Source organism: Diadema antillarum, unplaced genomic scaffold, assembly GCF_040938485.1.
Source record: "Diadema antillarum isolate AM-2024a unplaced genomic scaffold, OU_Dant_1.0 seq00000764_RagTag, whole genome shotgun sequence".
NCBI classification, from domain to species: Eukaryota; Metazoa; Echinodermata; class Echinoidea; order Diadematoida; family Diadematidae; genus Diadema; species Diadema antillarum.
This window is the reverse complement of record NW_027271654.1, coordinates 1,393,393-1,413,137: the sequence shown is the minus strand read 5'-3', so window position 1 is coordinate 1,413,137 and position 19,745 is coordinate 1,393,393. Positions and strand designations below refer to the sequence as shown.

General features: G+C 38.3%; 1 protein-coding gene across 9 annotated transcripts in view; it reads left to right on the top strand.

Moving 5' to 3' along the window:
* LOC139738680 (calcium/calmodulin-dependent protein kinase type II subunit alpha-like) overlaps window positions 1–19,745 on the top strand; it is a 194,448-nt gene that overhangs the window by 28,329 nt on the left and 146,374 nt on the right. For all 9 annotated transcript variants that reach the window (XM_071649307.1, XM_071649304.1, XM_071649303.1 and 6 more), the window contains exon 3: window positions 3,463–3,522. In XM_071649307.1, coding sequence (XP_071505408.1) covers window positions 3,463–3,522 — 60 coding nt within the window. The remainder of the gene's footprint in view (window positions 1–3,462; window positions 3,523–19,745) is intronic.

Here is a 19,745-nt window from a genome sequence, read left to right as displayed (position 1 = left end):
CGGCCGTCGGCTCCAATTTGCAGAAATTTCATGCCGCAAATATATCTTGCTTTACAGTATGCAACGCTGCACACTGGCACTGGTCCGGCAGTCCAGGGCCAATAAAAATCATTGTCGGACCAGTAACTTTTCAGGAATAAACCAGTAATAGATGGAAAAACTGGGTACCTACTGGTTCGACAGACAGGTCGAACCAGTAGAAAAAATGGGTTAGTATGCAGCCCTGCAGTGTGCAGCTTGTAGTGATTGCCTTTTTTGTCCAAACTTACATAAACGGGTGCACCCAAGAAGGGGAATTTTGTCTCAAGTTGTATTTTCTTGCTACAACATGTGAAATATGAAACATGTAAATGTCATGCAAGTAATCACAGTGGTAGTAGATTGACAATAGCTTGAGTATATACCCTCAATATAGCTTGGGCCAGAAAGTCTTGTGTGTGAGCAGACATCATTTAATCTGAATGGCGGAATAAGTGAGGTAGGAATGAAAAGAGGTGTGCAAGCAATGTTGATACAAGGCAAGACTTACAGACCAAAGTCCATGGACTAATTTGATAGTGAGACAAAGGATGAATGAAATAAAATGGTAGTCCTGGAAACCAGCATGCTAGTAGCTTGTACGGTCCTTCATCTACAATGCATCTACATTTAGATAGAAATAATGTAATGACTCTTATCTTTTCCTCATGAACCAGTATTCATAGGAATTGGGTGATCAATAATAATGAATTAAATTCTAGTCAGTTGCATTGTAATACTTTTCCGTTACAAATCCTTAAAAGGCACCTTGTGACTAATAAACCGTAATCGAAAGCAAAATATAATGTTTCTGGATCAATCTCTGAAGCAAAGCTCAGTTGCATCAATGTTACTACTGGAATTTCAACAGTCTCTATCCAAGGAAGTTCTCCCCCCCCCCCCCCCCCCCCAACATTCTACTAGAAGTCTCTTTATGTGAAGGTTTTCCCCTTATTTGCCATACCGGTGCTTCACAGGATAATTTGCCCTATCTCTTGGAGGCTTTTGCTATTATTGGAAACAATATACCAATGTGTTGCACAGTGTGGGAATTGCAAAATAGACCATGGCTGTGTCAATGTGGAGGGGAAAAAAAAAATTCTTAAGTCATGGTAGGAAAAATTTTTATGAAATGATTTAAGTAGGTAAATGTGAAGCACTATTGTAAATTTGCAACACTTTGATTCCCCAAGATTCCATCAGCAATGGGAAATATTTGTCCACAGAATGAAGGAGATGGAAGTAATGGCCTGTAATGTAGCGTTAATTTGGTCATCATGGAGGCTGTAATATAACGGCGTCGCTAGTATGATCATTCAGGCGGCTTGTTATGGCAGTTAAAACAACACACCCTACTCTGTGTGTTTACACTCAATTTAATGTGGCACTTACCTTTAATGAAAAGGCTACTTTTGCGTTGGGGGTAATTTTTTGTTGTTGTTGTTGTTGAAAGGAAAGTATGCATTTTCTCTTTGCTGACGTAAATGATTTTCATTTGTAGTGTTATGTGTTTACAGTCTTGAAGTACTTGGTGCCTGCTTACGAGTCAAAGCTGCAAAAATGCTACTTGTACCTTGAAAACTCAAGTTTAAGATTTGGAAAACTTGAGTTTTCCAAGGTACAGGTAACATTTTATGCAGCTTTGTCACCTTAAAGGGGATGGCTAGTAACTGATCAGTGGGAATCAGTGGGAATGCTGGGGGATGATTGTTCAAATTCTTGTGGGATTCATTTAAGAGCACATTATATATATATTATTGTGTGAAAATCATTTGCTTCAGAATGGTCTCGTATTCAAGTAATATGCAGTTAATCGTTAACGATCGCCCTGTCACTGTACAGGCACGCTAACCTGGAAACATTAAACTGCACATTTCATGAATATGAGACCATTCTGAAGCAAATAATTTTCACACAACAATAGATAATGTACTCTTAAATGAATCCCACAAGAATTGGAACAATCATCCCCCAGCATTCCTACTGATTCCCCCTGATCAGTAACAAGCCACCACATCACTTTTATGCCTAATATTAGTGCACACACATTATTATGTGCCACTTCCCTGAAATGATTTGTTCATACTTGTGAATAAATGTGGACTGGTAAGTTTTTAACAGCAGCGTATTGAATATGAAAACTTGCTGCTTCGATTGCACGTCAGACATCATCATTCTGTTGTTTCCCATATAATGAATCATGGAGAACATCTCAGAATGTCTAGCCCCTGACAAACATTGTACACATGTTGCTTACTTGTGATCATCTTTATCCAATCGCTGAGTAGCATTTGACTTGCCCGTATAATGCTCTACAAGTCCACTTCTCAGATGTGTTCACAATTTTATTCCTAATGTATGAGATCATGATGTGGCGTATTTTTTTTTGAAAAGTAGTAGTTTAAGGTAAACATTATTATACAGTGACATTTTCATGATATTCATATTTTTTTCATTGCATTTTTTTAATGAGATGCGAGATATTGACAATTTTGATTAGGAGCAAAGGTCAATGATAAACATTATACAGTGACATTTTGCTGATTTTGTTAGTTTTGTCCATCATATTTTCTTCATTGGGTATAGAATACAGATGGTGTAGTTGAAAAACAAAAGGTCAAAGGTAAATGTCATGAAGTTTTACCCTGCTGAGTTTTGTATCACGCTTATTCTAGTTGCTACTGATTGTTGGAAGTTTTATATATTCAAAAGGAAGTAAAGTTTCAAAAGGGTAACATTTTCACTTGTAAGTAATATCTTTATGAGGAACATAGCAATATTGCTCATTCTGAAACTAAGATTAAAAATTGTGGTAGTATTCCATTATGTTAAGTAAATGTTGAAATGTGGCTGGCGTTGATTTCTCATTAAAAAACTGGTCTATAGGCTTGTTTGTGTGAATTCAAAATATTGTCACACTCATTTCTTTTGCTACAATCTATGTAGATTAAAACATTACATCAAATATGCCTTTGTGTATTTCCCTATACTATCTCTTGCCATGTAGAGTACCTGGCTAGGAAACTACAATTTAATGTCACTGATATAATTACCTATATTTTTTTGCTTTTGCCTCTATCTAGGAATTGATAGAAAGAAAAAGGGATTAACTGGAAAATGCAGAAATAAATATACTTGACAGAAAACAAAAAAGCACACATGCCACTCATCAGTTCTCATACCATTATTCTTGTTTGCAAAGTTTAACTCTTCCTTTAAGTGGAAGTCATGTAAGCCTCATCATATTCATGGGATTCATGTAGTTCAGTGGACAAATTGGTGTCAAGTGTGCTAAAGATGTACCAATACATGTGTAGTACTCAGTCCTATCTTCATTTCAGTATAACAGACTCTGAAAGAAAAGTTCATTTTGTCATTTTTGTGTTGTCAGCATGACAGTTTACCATTTTTTTTTTTTTGCCTGTCTTCACTCGTTCTCTGCAGATTTCCAGAAGTTGGAACGAGAAGCCAGAATATGCCGCAAACTACAGCACCCCAACATAGGTATGATCTTTGTTGTGTGTGTGTGTGTGTGTGTTCTTTCTTCATAATTGGCTAGTAATTTTGCTTTTTTTTATGTTAATTTATTACTTGTCATTTTCCTTTCCTTTTTTCTGTCAGTATCTGGGCAATTCCGCGGTTAGCAACGTTACATTTGAACAAATTTAGATATTTGTTTTTACTACAAAATTACCATTTATTCATTTCAAGTCAAAATTATGTCAAAAACATATTCATCCTTCCCATGTTTATGATACAGAAAAGAATGAATACAATCCAAGAAATATTAGAATTGCTATGGCAACTTAAAGGGCTGGTTAGTAACGTTACGAAAAAAGGACATGACAAAAAAAATCAATGTCTTGTAACAAAAAGTGTGCAAAAATTCAAGTTACTTCAAACAAAGTGTTGCATTAATTTCAATTATTGCATCATGACAAATGTTCATGCAAATTTTTTTAGCAGTTCGACCGATAATTTTTTAGCTAGACCCCCAAAAGCATGGTTAGTAACGTTACGGTTAGTAACGTTACATCTGTCCGGAGTAATTTCGCAGGTCATTTCACCCTTTTGTAATTGACAAAATGTCACATAACTTCTGGAGTATTTAAATGTATTCATCTTTTACCCTTTAGCAAAGCTTTGAGGAAAAAATTTCAAAGGAACCCACTGTAATTTGCATTTAAGTGAATTTCAGCATCCCCAGTCCCACATGTACATTTTAGATGATGGTTTTAGATCTTGCAAAATCAATGAATACGAAAAATAAAATCTACTGAATTTGAAAGACCTTAATGATTGATGAACATCCATGGCATTAGTTGATACCTAAATCAAGGAGTAAGATAAAGAGGCACATTTCTTTTATCCATGTCATGTCCACCTAACTGCGGAATTGCCCATCTGCAAACACTATAGTAATAGTATCTCCCATACAGTATGTCTTCATCTCACTATGAAAGTAGATATTTTCCCTCGTTCATTTTCTAAACTCTTCAGTCCAATGTTTTTATCAGTCATTGAAAGCCTTGTTGATCAAAGAAGTTGACTTTTACAGACCATGGCAAAATATTTATGATTCATATTTGCCTTAACTATATGTAAAATTTACTAGAGGCCATGGTATTATGATTAAGTAAAATTAATTGGCATATTTGTTCTTCAATCATGAATTAGGTAAAATTGACTCAGGCTCTGGTAAATTCTTTTAATGAAGTTTATAGGACCATCCACAAATTCTTTGGGCCAAATTATGGGCTAAATTATGGAATACATAAGTATGGGTATCTGGCAAATAAACCTTTTTAAATCATTGCAACATCTAATAACTTCTAATACTCATTTTTTTTTTTGGTAATAAGTGTTTTTTATGTTTCCTGCATTTGTCTGGTTAATCTCATGTTGCTGGAATATATATTTGAAATATTAAGAATAAGCTTGGTAAAAAGGAAAAGAAGGAATCATGAATGCAGAGACTCCAACCCCAAGCACCTTCTGATCTGGAGATTCTCCCGCCCGAAACCCCTAGCAAACGGGAGACTCCAAGTTGATGTGTGAGAAGCGCGAAGTTCCTAGGATTCTAGATGTTCTCTGGTGCTATCTAAGGCTTATTTTTTCAACATACGATAGAAATAAGTAAGAAATCCTTTCCACCGGGAGACACAGAGCCAGGGCGGGAGAAATCAAATCTCAAACGGGAGAACGGGAGATTGTGCAAAAATGGGCTTTCGGCGGGAGATCTCCCGTCGAAAACGGGAGAGTTGGAGTCTCTGTGAATGTATCTGCATATAGCACATTTTATATGGTGTCATCTGGTGTGTGTGTGTGTGTGTGTGTGTGTGTGTGTGTGTGTATGCATATATATGTGTGGATGCATGTGTATGTTTTAGGGTGTGTGTGTGTATGTATACTTGTCTGATTTTTGTCTCCGTCTGTGCTTTAATCTACAGCATATATGTCACGTTTAAGTTGAGTTTTGAGTCGGCTGGTATCGATTTGTCGGTGATGGCAAGTTCGTGCCTAGAAGAGAACCGTGATACTTTGCACATCTTGAGAGTATATACACGTAGTTGGCATGGAAAACTGATTTGAATTAAATGAATATAATCAGAGAACAGGACAAAATCATTTTGTGTTTGGATTTCGTGTGCTGACATGACCCTGGGGATGTCGGCATGCCGGGGAAGCCTCTTAGAGGAAATGAGAATGCACTTCAGAGCGAGCAGCTCTGCACATAGTCAAGAGTATCATCTGTTTGTGCAGGCCTTGAAACAATGTTCCTCTCCTGCTGTTTTGTGGAGGTATGGTAATTATTCATGAGTGCATTGATTGGCAATTTCCCCACTCAATTTGGGACAAGACGCTAATGGACGACAGCTAATGGTCACCACCTAAGTGGCCCTAGCCTTCTCATGCTAGGCGGAAATTGTGCGACAAGCAGCCCCGTTTGTTGGTTAAGAACGGGCCGCTGGAGAAGACAAGGGCTGGGCGACAGAAAGTGGAACCGAAACAATTAGTATCATACAGGTAGACCTTGACAAAAAGCTATTCATGGCACGTGAAGTCAGAGATATTGCAATTTTTAATTAGCCACTGCTTACATTTAGATTCAGAATTGGGCGGTTCATTTCACGTGAGTGTGATTGTGCACATTAGTTATGTATAATTCATCTTTGTCAGCATTGAAGCATATAAAACTTGAAAAAATTGACATGAAGTTTGTCAATCACAATGTTATGGGTTGCAGAAAAAAAAAGTCTATCAAAATCAGCTCTTTTTCTCCCTGTCTAATCACTTCTTTCTTACAGCTTTTGCAAGGCAGTAAATATTTTTTTTTTTAGTCTTTGTCCAAATTAGCGACTAGAGTTTTCAAATTGAGGTTTCACTAACGGCATTGCAATAGCAGTAAAATAAACTGATAGATCATATTTCTGTAAGTGCTCCCACCGTTCAAGCAGTGTGATGCACAAGGAAGAATTGATGAAATAAATGACATCCCAGCTTTGATTCTTTTTCTTCTTCTTTTTTTGATGCAGGCATCAGCTTATATTTTTTCTGCCAGGTATAATATTTGACATATGACGCATATGATTGATGCTCGATGTCGGATTGGGAATCAGGAGTGACTCATAGATTGTGGAATGGTTGAACCCTACATAAACAATTTTGCTTCTCATCACAAAACATTGTTGAGGTTCAAATGACAAGGGTTAGGGTGCTAGAAGTTTCCAGTGTAACTTGTCATCCTGAGGGATAGCTAAGTTGATGGTCTTGTTATGTTCATAATGACTCTCTTTGATATCATACAAATTAGCTCCCCATGTCATGAATGGAATTTCAGTGGTCGCCTCAATCCTTAGTCTGGTAATGTGAATGTTGAATTTAACTTCACACAATATGTTGCTTCATGATGAGTGAACAAAATTGCATTAAAATCGATTTTGTTTTTTAATCCAAAAATTTTTCATTAACACACAGGCTTTTTTGTTAGACAAATCAGTTAAAGAAAGACTTTGTACTGTGATTAAAAAATAACAACAACAAAAAAACACTATCTTCAAAACAAATCTAGATTATAAAATTAGTGCTCGCAAGAACTATGTAAGTCTTTGTGTATGGCAATAATTGGTAGGGCACACTTCAGATTCCTATAGAGACCCTTCAGCGATGATGATGTAATTGATACTGATACTGCTAAATATAATCATTTCATCAGTTTCAATGATGATAACTTAAGGGACTACATGATGTTAAAGGGATGGTATAGTATTGGTGGAGATGAGAATTGAGCTAGTTCAAATTTTTGCCAGATACTAAGAAACCACTTCTCTAATGTTATGGAGCATACCATTCTAAGAGGAATTCAAAGGTTATCTGATAAAAATTGGTTTTGAAATGGCTGAGATATCCAAAAACAAAGTAAAACAAAGTGCTCGTAATAAAAGGTGGGTCCTGCCTTTTATTAGGATTGCTTTGTTTTAGATATCTCAGCCATTTCAAAACCAATTTTCATTTAAAAAAAAAAAGAATTCCTCCTGGAATTATATGCTCTTTTATAGTTCATAAGAGGTTTCTCTTTATCTAAAAAAAAACAAACAAACCAAACCCCCCCCCCAAAAAAAAAAGAAGAAGAAGAAAAAAGTAACATTGAAACCTGAAGTCAGGTCTCAACCAAAACTATTAAAGGGGAAGTCCGGACGATTATCAGCCGTTTCGTGTGTAAAGAACAATATTTCATGAACCTATTACCCTTTTCCCGACGAGAAAAGACCATCAGATACATTTACTATGATTTTTTTTAAAAATAAGGTAATTCTTCATGTTCGAATCTGTCGCGAGCTGCCCTTCGTACTATCTGTCCCAGGATGCATTGCGCGTGACGTATCGGGCGCAGTTTCCTCAGCTGAGAGCACCGCGAGCGAAGCCCAGCTACGCATCGATCTCCCATTGCACTGCTGACTGCGGGCGGTATCTGCATGCCTGCATAGGTGTGCCTTGTCGGCGCTACTGCAGGAGACCGTACACCGATTTAGGAGTGCTGTTGCCAAACGCTGTATTCCTTTATTCAAATAATCTTCGTTATATATCTATATAAAATCTTCAAAGATTAATGTAAAATAGTTGCAATGCTATAACATTTTCGTTTAAATTGAAATATGTATGTATTATAATACTGCCGTACTTATTAGTATCCACCCCATCACTTACAATGCATTAGCTGTTGTCGGGCTGTGCAGGCATACATTTACGTCTGCTGCTGCCAAGTGCTATCACAATCCGCGATCGTTTTTTCGACTTCTGAGTGTGAACAATCTGAAATCAGTCTGTCAATGTCAGAATTATTGCCTCTTTTGTTGTCCGAGACTGTTGAAAAGTGTGTCTGACGGTGATAAAATACGACAGTATACATGTAACTTGAACCGAGGAAGAAACGCCAGCGCCAGCTTGGTACCGCCGCCGCGCCGCGCCGGTAACTACGACCAGCAGCCCAATACACACAGCGTAATCGGGCTGCGTGTTGTAGCATTCAGGATCATGTAAAGGTAGTATCGTGGATAGATATCAATTTAAAATCGAAATATTTCTTCAATTTGAAGACTTACTAGTAAAGTTGAAGTATTGACAACACCCTAACACTTGACACATCGGCATTTTTTTAATGAAGCAATAGATCATGCCACGTGCATCCGCTGTGTGGTCAGAGACTGTTGAGCGGTACGCTACTACCGCTTGCTTGGCCCGTATCACCGTTGCTCAAGCAGGGCTCCCCCGAGCCAGCTGACGCTCCAAGCAAAAAGCAATGTGAGGATGAAACGTCACGCTGTCACGTGATCTTTCTCGCCGGCGTACAGAAATCGAACGGTTACGATTCAAAATTAGTGATGCCAAAAAATCGATTGTGGCGAGTTGGGAGGGTCTTTTTCAATGAAACTTAGTCATTATGGTCCTTTATTTATGTAGATTTTGGTTAATTTTTTTCAAAATCGTCCGGACTTCTCCTTTAATACCATCCCTTTAATCTCCCCTGAAATAGTATAGAGAGTTTTGTGCCTTCTGACAGTACTATTTATGTTTGCCATAGACCCCTTTTTGGCTGCCCATGGCAAGTAGATATTGGCCCTTCTTGCATATAATAGCATTTGAGTTACACTGCTCTGAAATTGATAAACCAGTGCTGTGAAGATTCTTCTGCTTCTGTTTATTTGCTTGTTTTTAATGAGATGGAGAAAGCTGTAGTCTAAAAGATGTAAGTTTCACTCAAGTTTGGCTTAGGCAAGAGCTAGTAGATATCAAAATTATGAGGCAATTTATTTAAGTTTTGCTCACAATTGTTTTGTTTTCCTATTTACGTCATGTTATAAGGCAAGAGGTAATTTGTGAAGTGTTGAACTCAAACTCATCTCAGCTCATATGCAACCCAAATGATGACTTCACTTGAAGTCAAGGTCAGACTGTGGCTCAAATGCAACCTCGAACTCAAAACCAAGGAGCCAGTACAAGCCAAGCATATACAGGTGTAATGAAACACCACAATTTGAGGGTATCGAGTTGACCCTGATGAAGAAATTGAATACTCCCCTGTCTGAATGCTCTTGGCCAGGCCAGACTGATAGGGGAGACTGCATCACAGGCTAGAACAAGACAGGAAGCCCTGCGTGGACCGTTGGTCTTCTCATCTTAGAAATGAGTCCAGGGTTTTTAAAGGACAAGTTCACCTTCATAAACATAAGGATTGAGAAAATGTAGCAACATTAGTAGAACACATCATTGAAAGTTTGAGGAAAATCGGTCAATCCGTTCAAAAGTTATGAATTTTTGAAGTTTTTGTGCAGTAACCGCTGGATGAGAAGACTACTGCAGTGCACGATGTCACATGCGTACAACAATATAAGGAAAATAAAAAGAGAATTTCACAAAATTTCATCTTTTGAAAAAAGTACACATTCCCTTGACTCGTTACCGACATATGTCATGGGTAATATTATTCCCCCTACCTTTAGAAAGAGGCAAGTCAAATGCTCTTTTATTATGCGAAAAAAATGAAAATATGTTGAATTTTCTTTACATTTTCTTTATACTGTTGTACTCATATGACATCACAAGCTGTAGTAGTCTCCTCGTCCAGCAGTTCCAACACAAAAATTTTAAAAATTCATAACTTTTGCATCGATTGTCCAATTTTCCTCAAACTTTCACCGATGTGTTCTACTAATATTGCTGCATTTTCTCAATCCTTATGTTTATGAAGGTGAACTTGTACTTTAAGTTCACTGAATGCTGTCAGGTTGCACTTCTCCTAACTTGCCTAGGCATGTGGCGTGTGTTTTGGCCTCCTTCTCGGAAACAGCTCGTCCTTCTTGGAAACGGCTCCTCAGTGGCTGAGGCTGGGAGTTGGGATGGGCTATGACAATGGGAGAAAAAGATCAGGGATGTTTTGTCCATGGAGTGTCCTACATCATGCATGAAGACTCTGTTTTACAGAGATGGCCGAAATGAAGCGATATTCAAGTGATCTTGTACTCCCATATTAAGTGTGTGGTAGATGGCAATCAGTAAGAAAAGGGGAATGCAAATTCTGGTGACATACAGAAGGAAAACTAGGAATTTTACATTGTATGCATAGTCTGTAGAGCGGATCATTAAACCTAGTGGACATTGGCTTATCATTAAAAAAAATGACAAAACAAAAAAACAAAACAAAACAAAAACAAAACACCCCCCCCCCCCAAGTGTCAGGTGTTCTCTTTGCAATATTTTCATGCACAAGCTTATAGACATGTATAATAGATGAAAGCAGTATTTACATGGAGATATGCATTGTCATGTTTTTGTTGTTTGTTTTGCATGGATTAAAGTCTTCAGTGGTTTTTGCCTGTAGAAGTGTTAAAATTTAACAAATCAGTTTAAAGTATGTGAAAGGTTCTCATTGTAAATTTTAGGGAAGATAATTTGGGAAGTTTGCTTTAATAAATATACAATGGAGAGGATAAGGGTCCTGATTGTGATACCCCATTACTTTATCAGATATATCAGGAAGTGGGATTGATAAACAAATGGGGTAGCAACTTGCTGCCTACCAAAATATTGCTCATTCTCTGTCATGATGGCAACAAAACCCTCATTCCTTTGCCATTTTTCTTATCAAATAGTGTAGTAATGTGTAAGCATCTGTAACGTTTACAAAGAATGAGCCGCCCACAGGTCTACTGTCGGCAATTTGTTTACAGGTATTTACTGCACCTACCCACTTGACCCCAAACTGGGATATTTGTGCCGTGAACTGCCGAGCTATACCAGAAAAAAAAAATGATATTACTATGCATGTGTATTATTCTCCGGCTCAATAGTCATTTATCTATTGCCTCAAAGTGTGCTCTCTAAATGAATAGACAGACGGGTGTCGTGAGTGTCGATGGCCTTCTTTTGCAGGAAATGAAAATTTCATACAGATGTCTTCTGCAGGTGGCCCATATTGACGTCAGAGAGATGTGTGCCAAATTTTCGATCAGGCTGCCTCATGAATTTGTCAGGCCAAAATAGAGAACATTGGTATAATTGATATTTCTTGTTGTTTTTTGTTTTTGTTTAACTTTCATGGATTTGTTCATAGATGTCGGAATGTGATGCAGAATCCTTTTTATGAAGGAAGACAGACTCCTAGTTAACCTAGTCAGTAAATGTCAGTGTAGCAGGATATGTGCTTTCATTCTAAAGGTACTGTTTACCAGTGGGAGCACTGATCCAAAAAAAATGTTCAAGATACCATATAGTTATGCATATATGTAGGTCAGTTGTATCAAAAGACAAAAAACCTACCATGCAGAAATTTTGCACCAAGCCAAAAATATAAGGAGATATCACTGTTTTTCTCAATAAAGCATAACTGTAGACGGTAGTCTAGAAACATTGTTATTGTAATTTTGTTCTCATATATTAACCATATTTCATGTTGATTGCACTCCTAAAGAGGTCAAGCTAACTTTTGAGTTGATTATCGTGTCCACACGATGCTTAACTATGAGTGGGGATAGAGCGTAAACCCTAAGATATTGTGTGGTTCTAATCGTCAACTGAATGTGTTTGCATCACGGGGCTAAATTACAAGCTAATCATCGGCGATTGAAAGTTTAGGAACATCATGTGACTGTAACTAGGATGGTGTTACGAGTTACAGTCAGATACTTCTCGAAGGAAGAGATTAGAGGAGCAAGGATGACAAATCATTGGGAAGATTAAATGATGCTTATGTGAATCGGCTGAGGCAGGTGAGCTTGGTAGAAATGTAAATGGTGGAGAATTACCTTGAGAGAAATAGAAGATAGAAGATGAGAGTGAATGCAGACAAGAACATTCCGTGCACAGATGTAAATTTGAGAAAATGCAGATTTTAGCCCTAGCGAAGCAAGGTTTAATTGGAATGACAAACAGTGAAAATAGAATTGCAATCTTTTGAATCTTAAAAGATTCCTCTATTGTAATAGATTTTGCAATTTGTTATGTCCAGATGTGCATTGATATTCAGGTTGCTATAATTTCTAGTGATATACAGTAATGTGGAAAAGATGGCCAAAGTGTATTTTAGTGGCCCTGTGCTGCTCAATGAGCAAGTCAAAATACAAACCAGAAAAGGAAAGATCAGCATTTTTTTTTTTTGTCATTCTCCTGTTCTAGAAATTTTCTGTTGTAATGGTATTTCAAGTATATATAACCAACGATACTCAGGCAGAACCACTCAGGGGTAGGGATTGCTACATCTTGCACCAAGCCTGTGTTCAGGGTCCCATACATTATTTTTTTTCCTCGGTGCATTTTTCGTGATTTATTCATGCCCTCTGTGCCTCCTCGTCCTCCTCCATCGTATTATTTTTTTTTCCATCTGAAGTCAAAGCTGGCCAGTGCATGGCACAGCCATTTTCGCAGAGAGAGCGTAGCAAATCAGCGAAAAGGCAGAATTGATACATCAGTCCCGTGCTCGTTAGTGACTTAGAGGCATCTTGGATGCCCCAAAGGCTGGACGACAAATCAATATCAACCATTAATGGCTGTGCAGATATTCTTGTAAATCAGAAAACAGGGTGCAGATATATACTAGTAGTGTTCGCCTCTTGATGCCGAACGGAGCCATGTCATGCGTGCATGGAAACATACAGATAAGTGCTCCAGCACACATACACTGATTATTCATACATACACACACACACATGCACACAGGCAGGTCATGCAAACACACAATGTAGGCAGGAATGGGTATGGAATAGCGGTTACAAAAAGCAAATACTAGTACAATGCAAGGTTACCCAAAGGTAAGCTTATAATAATGCTATTAAAGTGTAGGCTTCATGGCTATGATTTCTTCCGTTGCCTGTGTACGCCACAGATGCTTGCAGCATCTTTTATAAATGTAGATTATGTACATGTCTGTTTACTTGTATGTGTGTGTGTGTGTGTGCGTGCGTGTTTGTATGTGTGCATATGTGTAAAGGGGGGGGGGGAGGTAGGGGAGATATTGGCTATGCTGGTAATAATGAGATATAGATACATGTACACGAGTGGTTCTCCATTTTACGTGTCCTTTGCGTGGGATGAAATGTGCTGTCTACTTCAAACCATGGCATGATAGCAATATCTGAATCAAGACGACTTTCACATGACTTTGGGGGAATACAACATGGAAACTAGGCTATCAGCAGTGGGCAGTGTCATGGGGGAAACAATTTTAAACAAGAAATCTGCTTCTGCGCTGCTCTAGAAAGAGGACAAGTGCCATGCTGTTGTATAGTTTTACTTTTACATGTTTGTTTGCAACCCACGTGATGAAGTATTTGTAGATATGAATCCTTTTATTTTTTTAATTATATTTATTCAGTTCCATTTAAATCATACCAAAGTTAGTAATTTGAAACATTATTACTGCAACAAAGTAGCAAAATGTAATAATTTGGTTACATTTGGTATTATAAACATAATATAATCACACATACATACATTTGTACTTATTCTGTTTTGAAGTGAAAGATATTCCATTTGGAGCACATTGAGATATTGGATAGGTGATGCAGTGAATTATAAGGCATTTGTGTGCAATTAAAGGGTGCTATTTTGAGATTTTTTATTATCTTGTGAATTTTTGTATGTCCAATGAACTGATAAATGATCTGCCTCTTGAACGTAGCAAACTCTGCTGGTGTCTTCCAGTTCTATTCACTCTGCTGGTGTATTCAATTTCTATTCACTCTTCTGGAAAGTGTGATCGTAGCCATGAATGTCGTGAGTTTTCTGCAAAGTACTCAGCGATTGTTATGAATTGATCTGCCGAATGCCACATCATCTCATAAGTCCTAAGTGAGGAAAAGTGCTCAGTGGTATGTGTGCCTTTTGACCAAGCTTCCTGAAGACATTTTCTTTCTTTCTTTTTTTTTCCCTTGCTGTCAATTCATATTTGTATAAAACACTTTGCTTACATCATGTGATTGAAGAATACTGACAAAAATTTCATTAGTCTCATTTCAAGGTTAGAAGTAGACTTTACCGCATGGGTGACTTGTTTTAAGTAAAGTTTATGAATCGTGTAGAAACAGATCTGCACAAGTTTGAGTGAGATTTGACTAGATGAAAGAAAAATCTTGCAGGGGCTTATCTAAACATGACAAATATGGGACATTGAAAAAAGCCATCATTGTCAAGTTGTGTATGGAAATCTCCCAGTGGTTTTTGGGGAAAATACTTCATTATGTGTTTGCATTGCATTTTAGTGAAGGAATCTGTCTTCTCTGTGAAGATTTAGGATTTTATTATACTGTTTGCATCATTGTTGTTGTGGTTGTTGTTGCTATTGTTGTTATTGTTATTATTGTTGGGGTGTTTTTTTTTTTTTGTTAGTGGAAATATGATGAAGGAAGCGTGATATCATGCACCAAATAAGTTTGAAGTGTTACAAAGCAGACACCATAAGTTACCATTTTAAAGTATTGAACTTTTCTGTTTGAAAATCATATGATATTTGCAAAATTTACAAATGATTCTCCCTCCCCCCACCTCATCTGTGCAATTAAAAATCTCTCAGCAGGGTATGGTTTGTTGACATGTGCGAGCACATACAGTGATCAGACTTTATAATAGTTCTAAGACAATAATGAAAGTCAAGGTAAAATAATGTTGATTTTTCTAACAAGGCTGATGTCATGATATAGCAACAGCTGTTTTTTACAGCCACTGAACAGAGTAGCATTCATTCAGGATAGCGCTGTCATTAAAAATTAGCTGTTTTTGGCTCACATAGTACTTTTTAACATGACTATTGGCATGTAGTACATAGCCAGTAAGAGTCTTTTATCTTTGTGTTGAAAAGTGCAGAATCTGCTGTATAGTACCCCTGCACATTGTATCCTAGGTATTTACCTAACAGCTTCTTGTTTACTGTGTCTATGTAACATGCAGGGAGGGGAAGGCATACAAATTTAATGCCGGCAAGTAATGATTTTGCAGTTTTAAGCCCAAATAGGCAATCAAGAAGCAGTTTAGTGTCGCAACCAGACCTGGGAAACATGGCAGCTGCGTGTCGGCAAGACGGAAATAATGTGTATGTCAGATGGTGATGTCGCCCCCATGCCTACACGCCGCGCCAAGCAATGAGCCCACCAAACTTCACAGCGGATTTGTAGTCTTTATATTTTATTGACTCAGAGAGAGAGAGAGAGAGCCAGGGAGAGAGAGAGAAATATATATATAGAAAGAGAGAGGGAGAGGGAGTTGGAGAAAAAGATGCATTTTGGATTACACGTGTTGTGTAATTTGGTAACAGCGAGGTGCTAGTAGGACAACAGTGGCAGAAATGGTGTAGTGTCATTTTTATGTGTGTGTGTGTGTGTGTTTGTGTGCGCATAGATGTTTAGTGTGTGTTTGCAAGTGTGTATTGTAGAGCAAGTTGTCATGCTGGTCGACATACAGGTTGTCTTGGTGTAAACTGTGCGTGTATCCACGGAGTTTGCGTTGTGTCAGGTATTTTCCATTTCCTTTCAAAGTGTCTTTCATGTGATGCTTCTGTATTACTTAGTATACATACTGTATACGCCATGTATTTCGTGAGCTTTTCATTTTTGCAAATTTTCGCGAGTCGAGTGCTAACCGTGAATTTAATGACACATTAACGAATCAAGTCTGAACCCAGAATGAATGTGCTGTGCAAGTGTACATTCCTCCTTTTGCATTCCACAGTCGCAAATTTAACCACGCTCAAAATTGTCTGGAAGTCCTGATTTGTGTACAATTAGACTCGCTAGATATACTATGGTGTAAACAGTATTTTGCTTACAGCTAACATTGAAGGTCAAATATGTACATAAAGTAAGAGAGAAAGGATACATGATCACCCTTGACTTTGTGTCCTGAACACCATACTTGGAATATAAATAGAAAATGAGATAATGAAAGAAGGTTAAGTGCCCCATTAATGATAATAAGAATAATAAGGTCCTATTTATCCAGGGTAGCCTCTTCAGTGTTGCCACTGCTCTACCAGAGGGCCCTGCCATTATTATTACCCAGCATTGCCAGGTGCCCATTTATACACATGGTTTGACAGGGACATGGGTAAAAACATCTTGTCTAAGGACATAAGCACTGGGCAGGGAATCAAACTCGGGTCCTCCGATTGGGAATCAGAAGTCTTATCCACTATGCCACAGTGCCCCCATTGATATGTTTCATATTTAGATATTAGACAAAAGGAAAAAAAAAAGAAGAAAATACTTGGTGTCCATTGTTTTATGCAATGCACTATATTGTGTCTGTATTATGTCTTAATTGATTATTTCAGAATAGGAACTGTGTAATGTTGTATTCATACCAAGAAGGTCTTGCTTGTAGCTGATAACAAAAAAAAAAAAAAAAAAAAAAAAAAAAAAAAAAAAAATATATATATATATATATATATATATATATATATATATATATATATAGATTGATAGATATAGATATAGATTGATAGATATAGATATATAATTTTTTTTTTTGTGGGGGAGAGGAATGGGGGGCAGTAAATGATGAATGATAGTTGTAGGGAACACTGAATATTATGCAAGAAATAAAAGATTTTATTCTATCACTTCCTCTACCCGAATGCCCTAAAAGTTTTTATATTGATAATGTGTACTTAGTAGAAAAGCTTGCAAAAAAAAATAATTGCACAGAAATGTGTGATGTACTGTAAACGTGGAAATTTTCGCGGTACATTAATTTTCGCGGATTTCGCGCTACGTTCGGCTAGCGCGAATTCAAAAACGCGCGAATATATCTTCACAATTTTCTATGCACATTTTGAACGGGATGAATTGTGTGCGCTTCATCGATGATACTGCTACGTAGTACAATGTACAGGCATGTTTACGCTACTAGTACTGTGCGAAGAGACGATAGATTGCTGTGTACTGTAGCATGCAGTGTGCACCGCGCGCACCGATGCTACATTCCCCCGTGACTACGGTACTACAGTCACAGCTGTACTACGTATTTGAGTGCTTGTACTCGCAGTCGAGCCGCTCGCTACGTCGCTTGTCGTACGCTGGCATAGCAAGCTATGTAGCAGAGGCTTTGGATGAAAGCAGTGAATGTGTACTACAGTAAAGTAACCTGCTGCGGAGCGCGAATTTAAGAACCCGCGAATACGTTTTCGAGCCGCTCAGCGCGAAAAATTAATCACGCGAAAATATTGACGTTTACAGTAATGTGTGATGTACAACACAGACACACTGATGCAAAATCCAACAGAAAGTCAAAGTCATTTGATAAAGCTTGTATCTTTGTTTTTTTAGAGTAAATGAGTGGTGTTCTGTTCATGATAACACTCACTATGATGTAAGGTATCACACGGTACAATTTGGCCCATTTATTGGCAGAATCATCGTTTACACAGATCATTTCCACATTATATACCACTTACAGAACCTTTAGCTGTACGTGGCTCAGCCTATCAAATTTTCAGAAGCAAATTTATAATGAGAATGCAGCTGCGGCTGCTTGTTACTTGGGAGAATACTTAATCTCGGGGTAGTGTCTTGGCTCACTTTAGAAGCTGCCAATTTGCTGTCATACAAAGCAAATATCTGCTGTTTGATTTGAAGCTCGTGCGTGGGATGGGAGGCGAAATTGCTGCTCCCTTCCGCATGAAGCGACCGTGTCATTGACAAGGTTGACGCAAAGTTTGATGTGAATTTGTGTGGAGGTGAACGAAATTCACTCATGTGATGGGTATGGGTAAGTGAGTTCGGTCATTTGGATTTGCTGTGCGGAAAATCCATGGACATACCCATATGGAAATGGCTTCTTCAAATGTAAGTCCATTGAGATAAAAGAACAGATGCAGCTATTTTACAGATACAGCTCTATATTTCTCCTTACAAGAAATTGGTGGTGCAGATGTGAAAATCTGAATTCACTGTAAACTAGACAGTGCTGAGAAGATGACAATTCAAATAGCAAGTCATTGTGCTGCATTGAGGGAGATTTAGCGTACTGCTTGCATTGAGAATGCTTGTGTTTTCATTTGAAGCTGCAACAATAGGATCTGTAGACAGTCAAATCTGTTTTGTCACTGTTAACCCGTTGAGGACGAGTCCCGAGTATATTCCGGCAAGTGTCTATGGGAAATGCTCATTGTGGCAAAATCAGTCCATCCTCAATGAATTAGAAAGAGAAAGAGGAGAGTGTCAAGTCATCCATTTTTCATTACCTTGATACAGACACACTCATACAAAAAAGGCACTTTATTCTAGATTTCATTAGCACAGAGTAATGATAACATTGTGCCCAAATGCAAAAGTAGACAAACATATGTTAACACACCGGTAATGGATAAGTATGGAATCGTGGGGCACCTTTTTCAGGGGCTATAAATTGACATTCACAAAAATCTCCATTTTTTTTCATAAGGGAGAATGTCTTAAATGGTGATATGTGTGTTTTTAGCTTTTCCTCTTTTATTTGATAAGATAAGATTTTTCGGGATGAAATTTTGCTTGAAATAGTTTGGTTTTCCACCTCAGCACATACAGCATCATTTGAGTTCTTCAAATCGGCAGACTTGGCAATGGCCGAGTGTATGCCACTGGACCGAGTATTGGAGTGTCGGGCGCATCATGCCATATATATGCGTGATGAGCATTAGGTGGTCTCCATGTGAAGTGGTCTGTGAGTCATAATATTCCTGCTTGTTCCCCCATGCCTCCACGGCACCACACAGCAGGAGTATAGGAAGGGGGGGGGGGGGGGGGGAGGTCGGTTTGGCGGGTCGGCAAGTTCAGATGCAGGCTAGCTAGCTTTCAATGGGATGCGACGTGGTGACTACGGCGATACGATGTGATGCGTGTGCAGCTTGCAACTGTTTACGGTATGCAGAGAGCTTTTTTTTTTTTTTTTGAGGGGGGGGGGGGGTAGGAGGGGAGGGGGTGGCATCAGGTCAGGTGGTGTAGAGGGTGAGGACTCCACATCTTCAGGAGATACCACAGACCGGTAGAGAAAAGGGTGTGGGGGGGGGGGGGAGGGGGAAAGGGGGAGAGAAATGAGGATGAGGAATGTGAATTGGGTGAGTTCAATGAAGTGCAACCAGAATGGACAGTGCAGGTGATGATGGTTAGTTCATTGAAGTGGTCGGGGATATGCCTCGGATATTCACACGAAAAAGAAGGGCCAGAATATCCTGAAGAATGTGAATGGCACTGTTCATGCCTTTC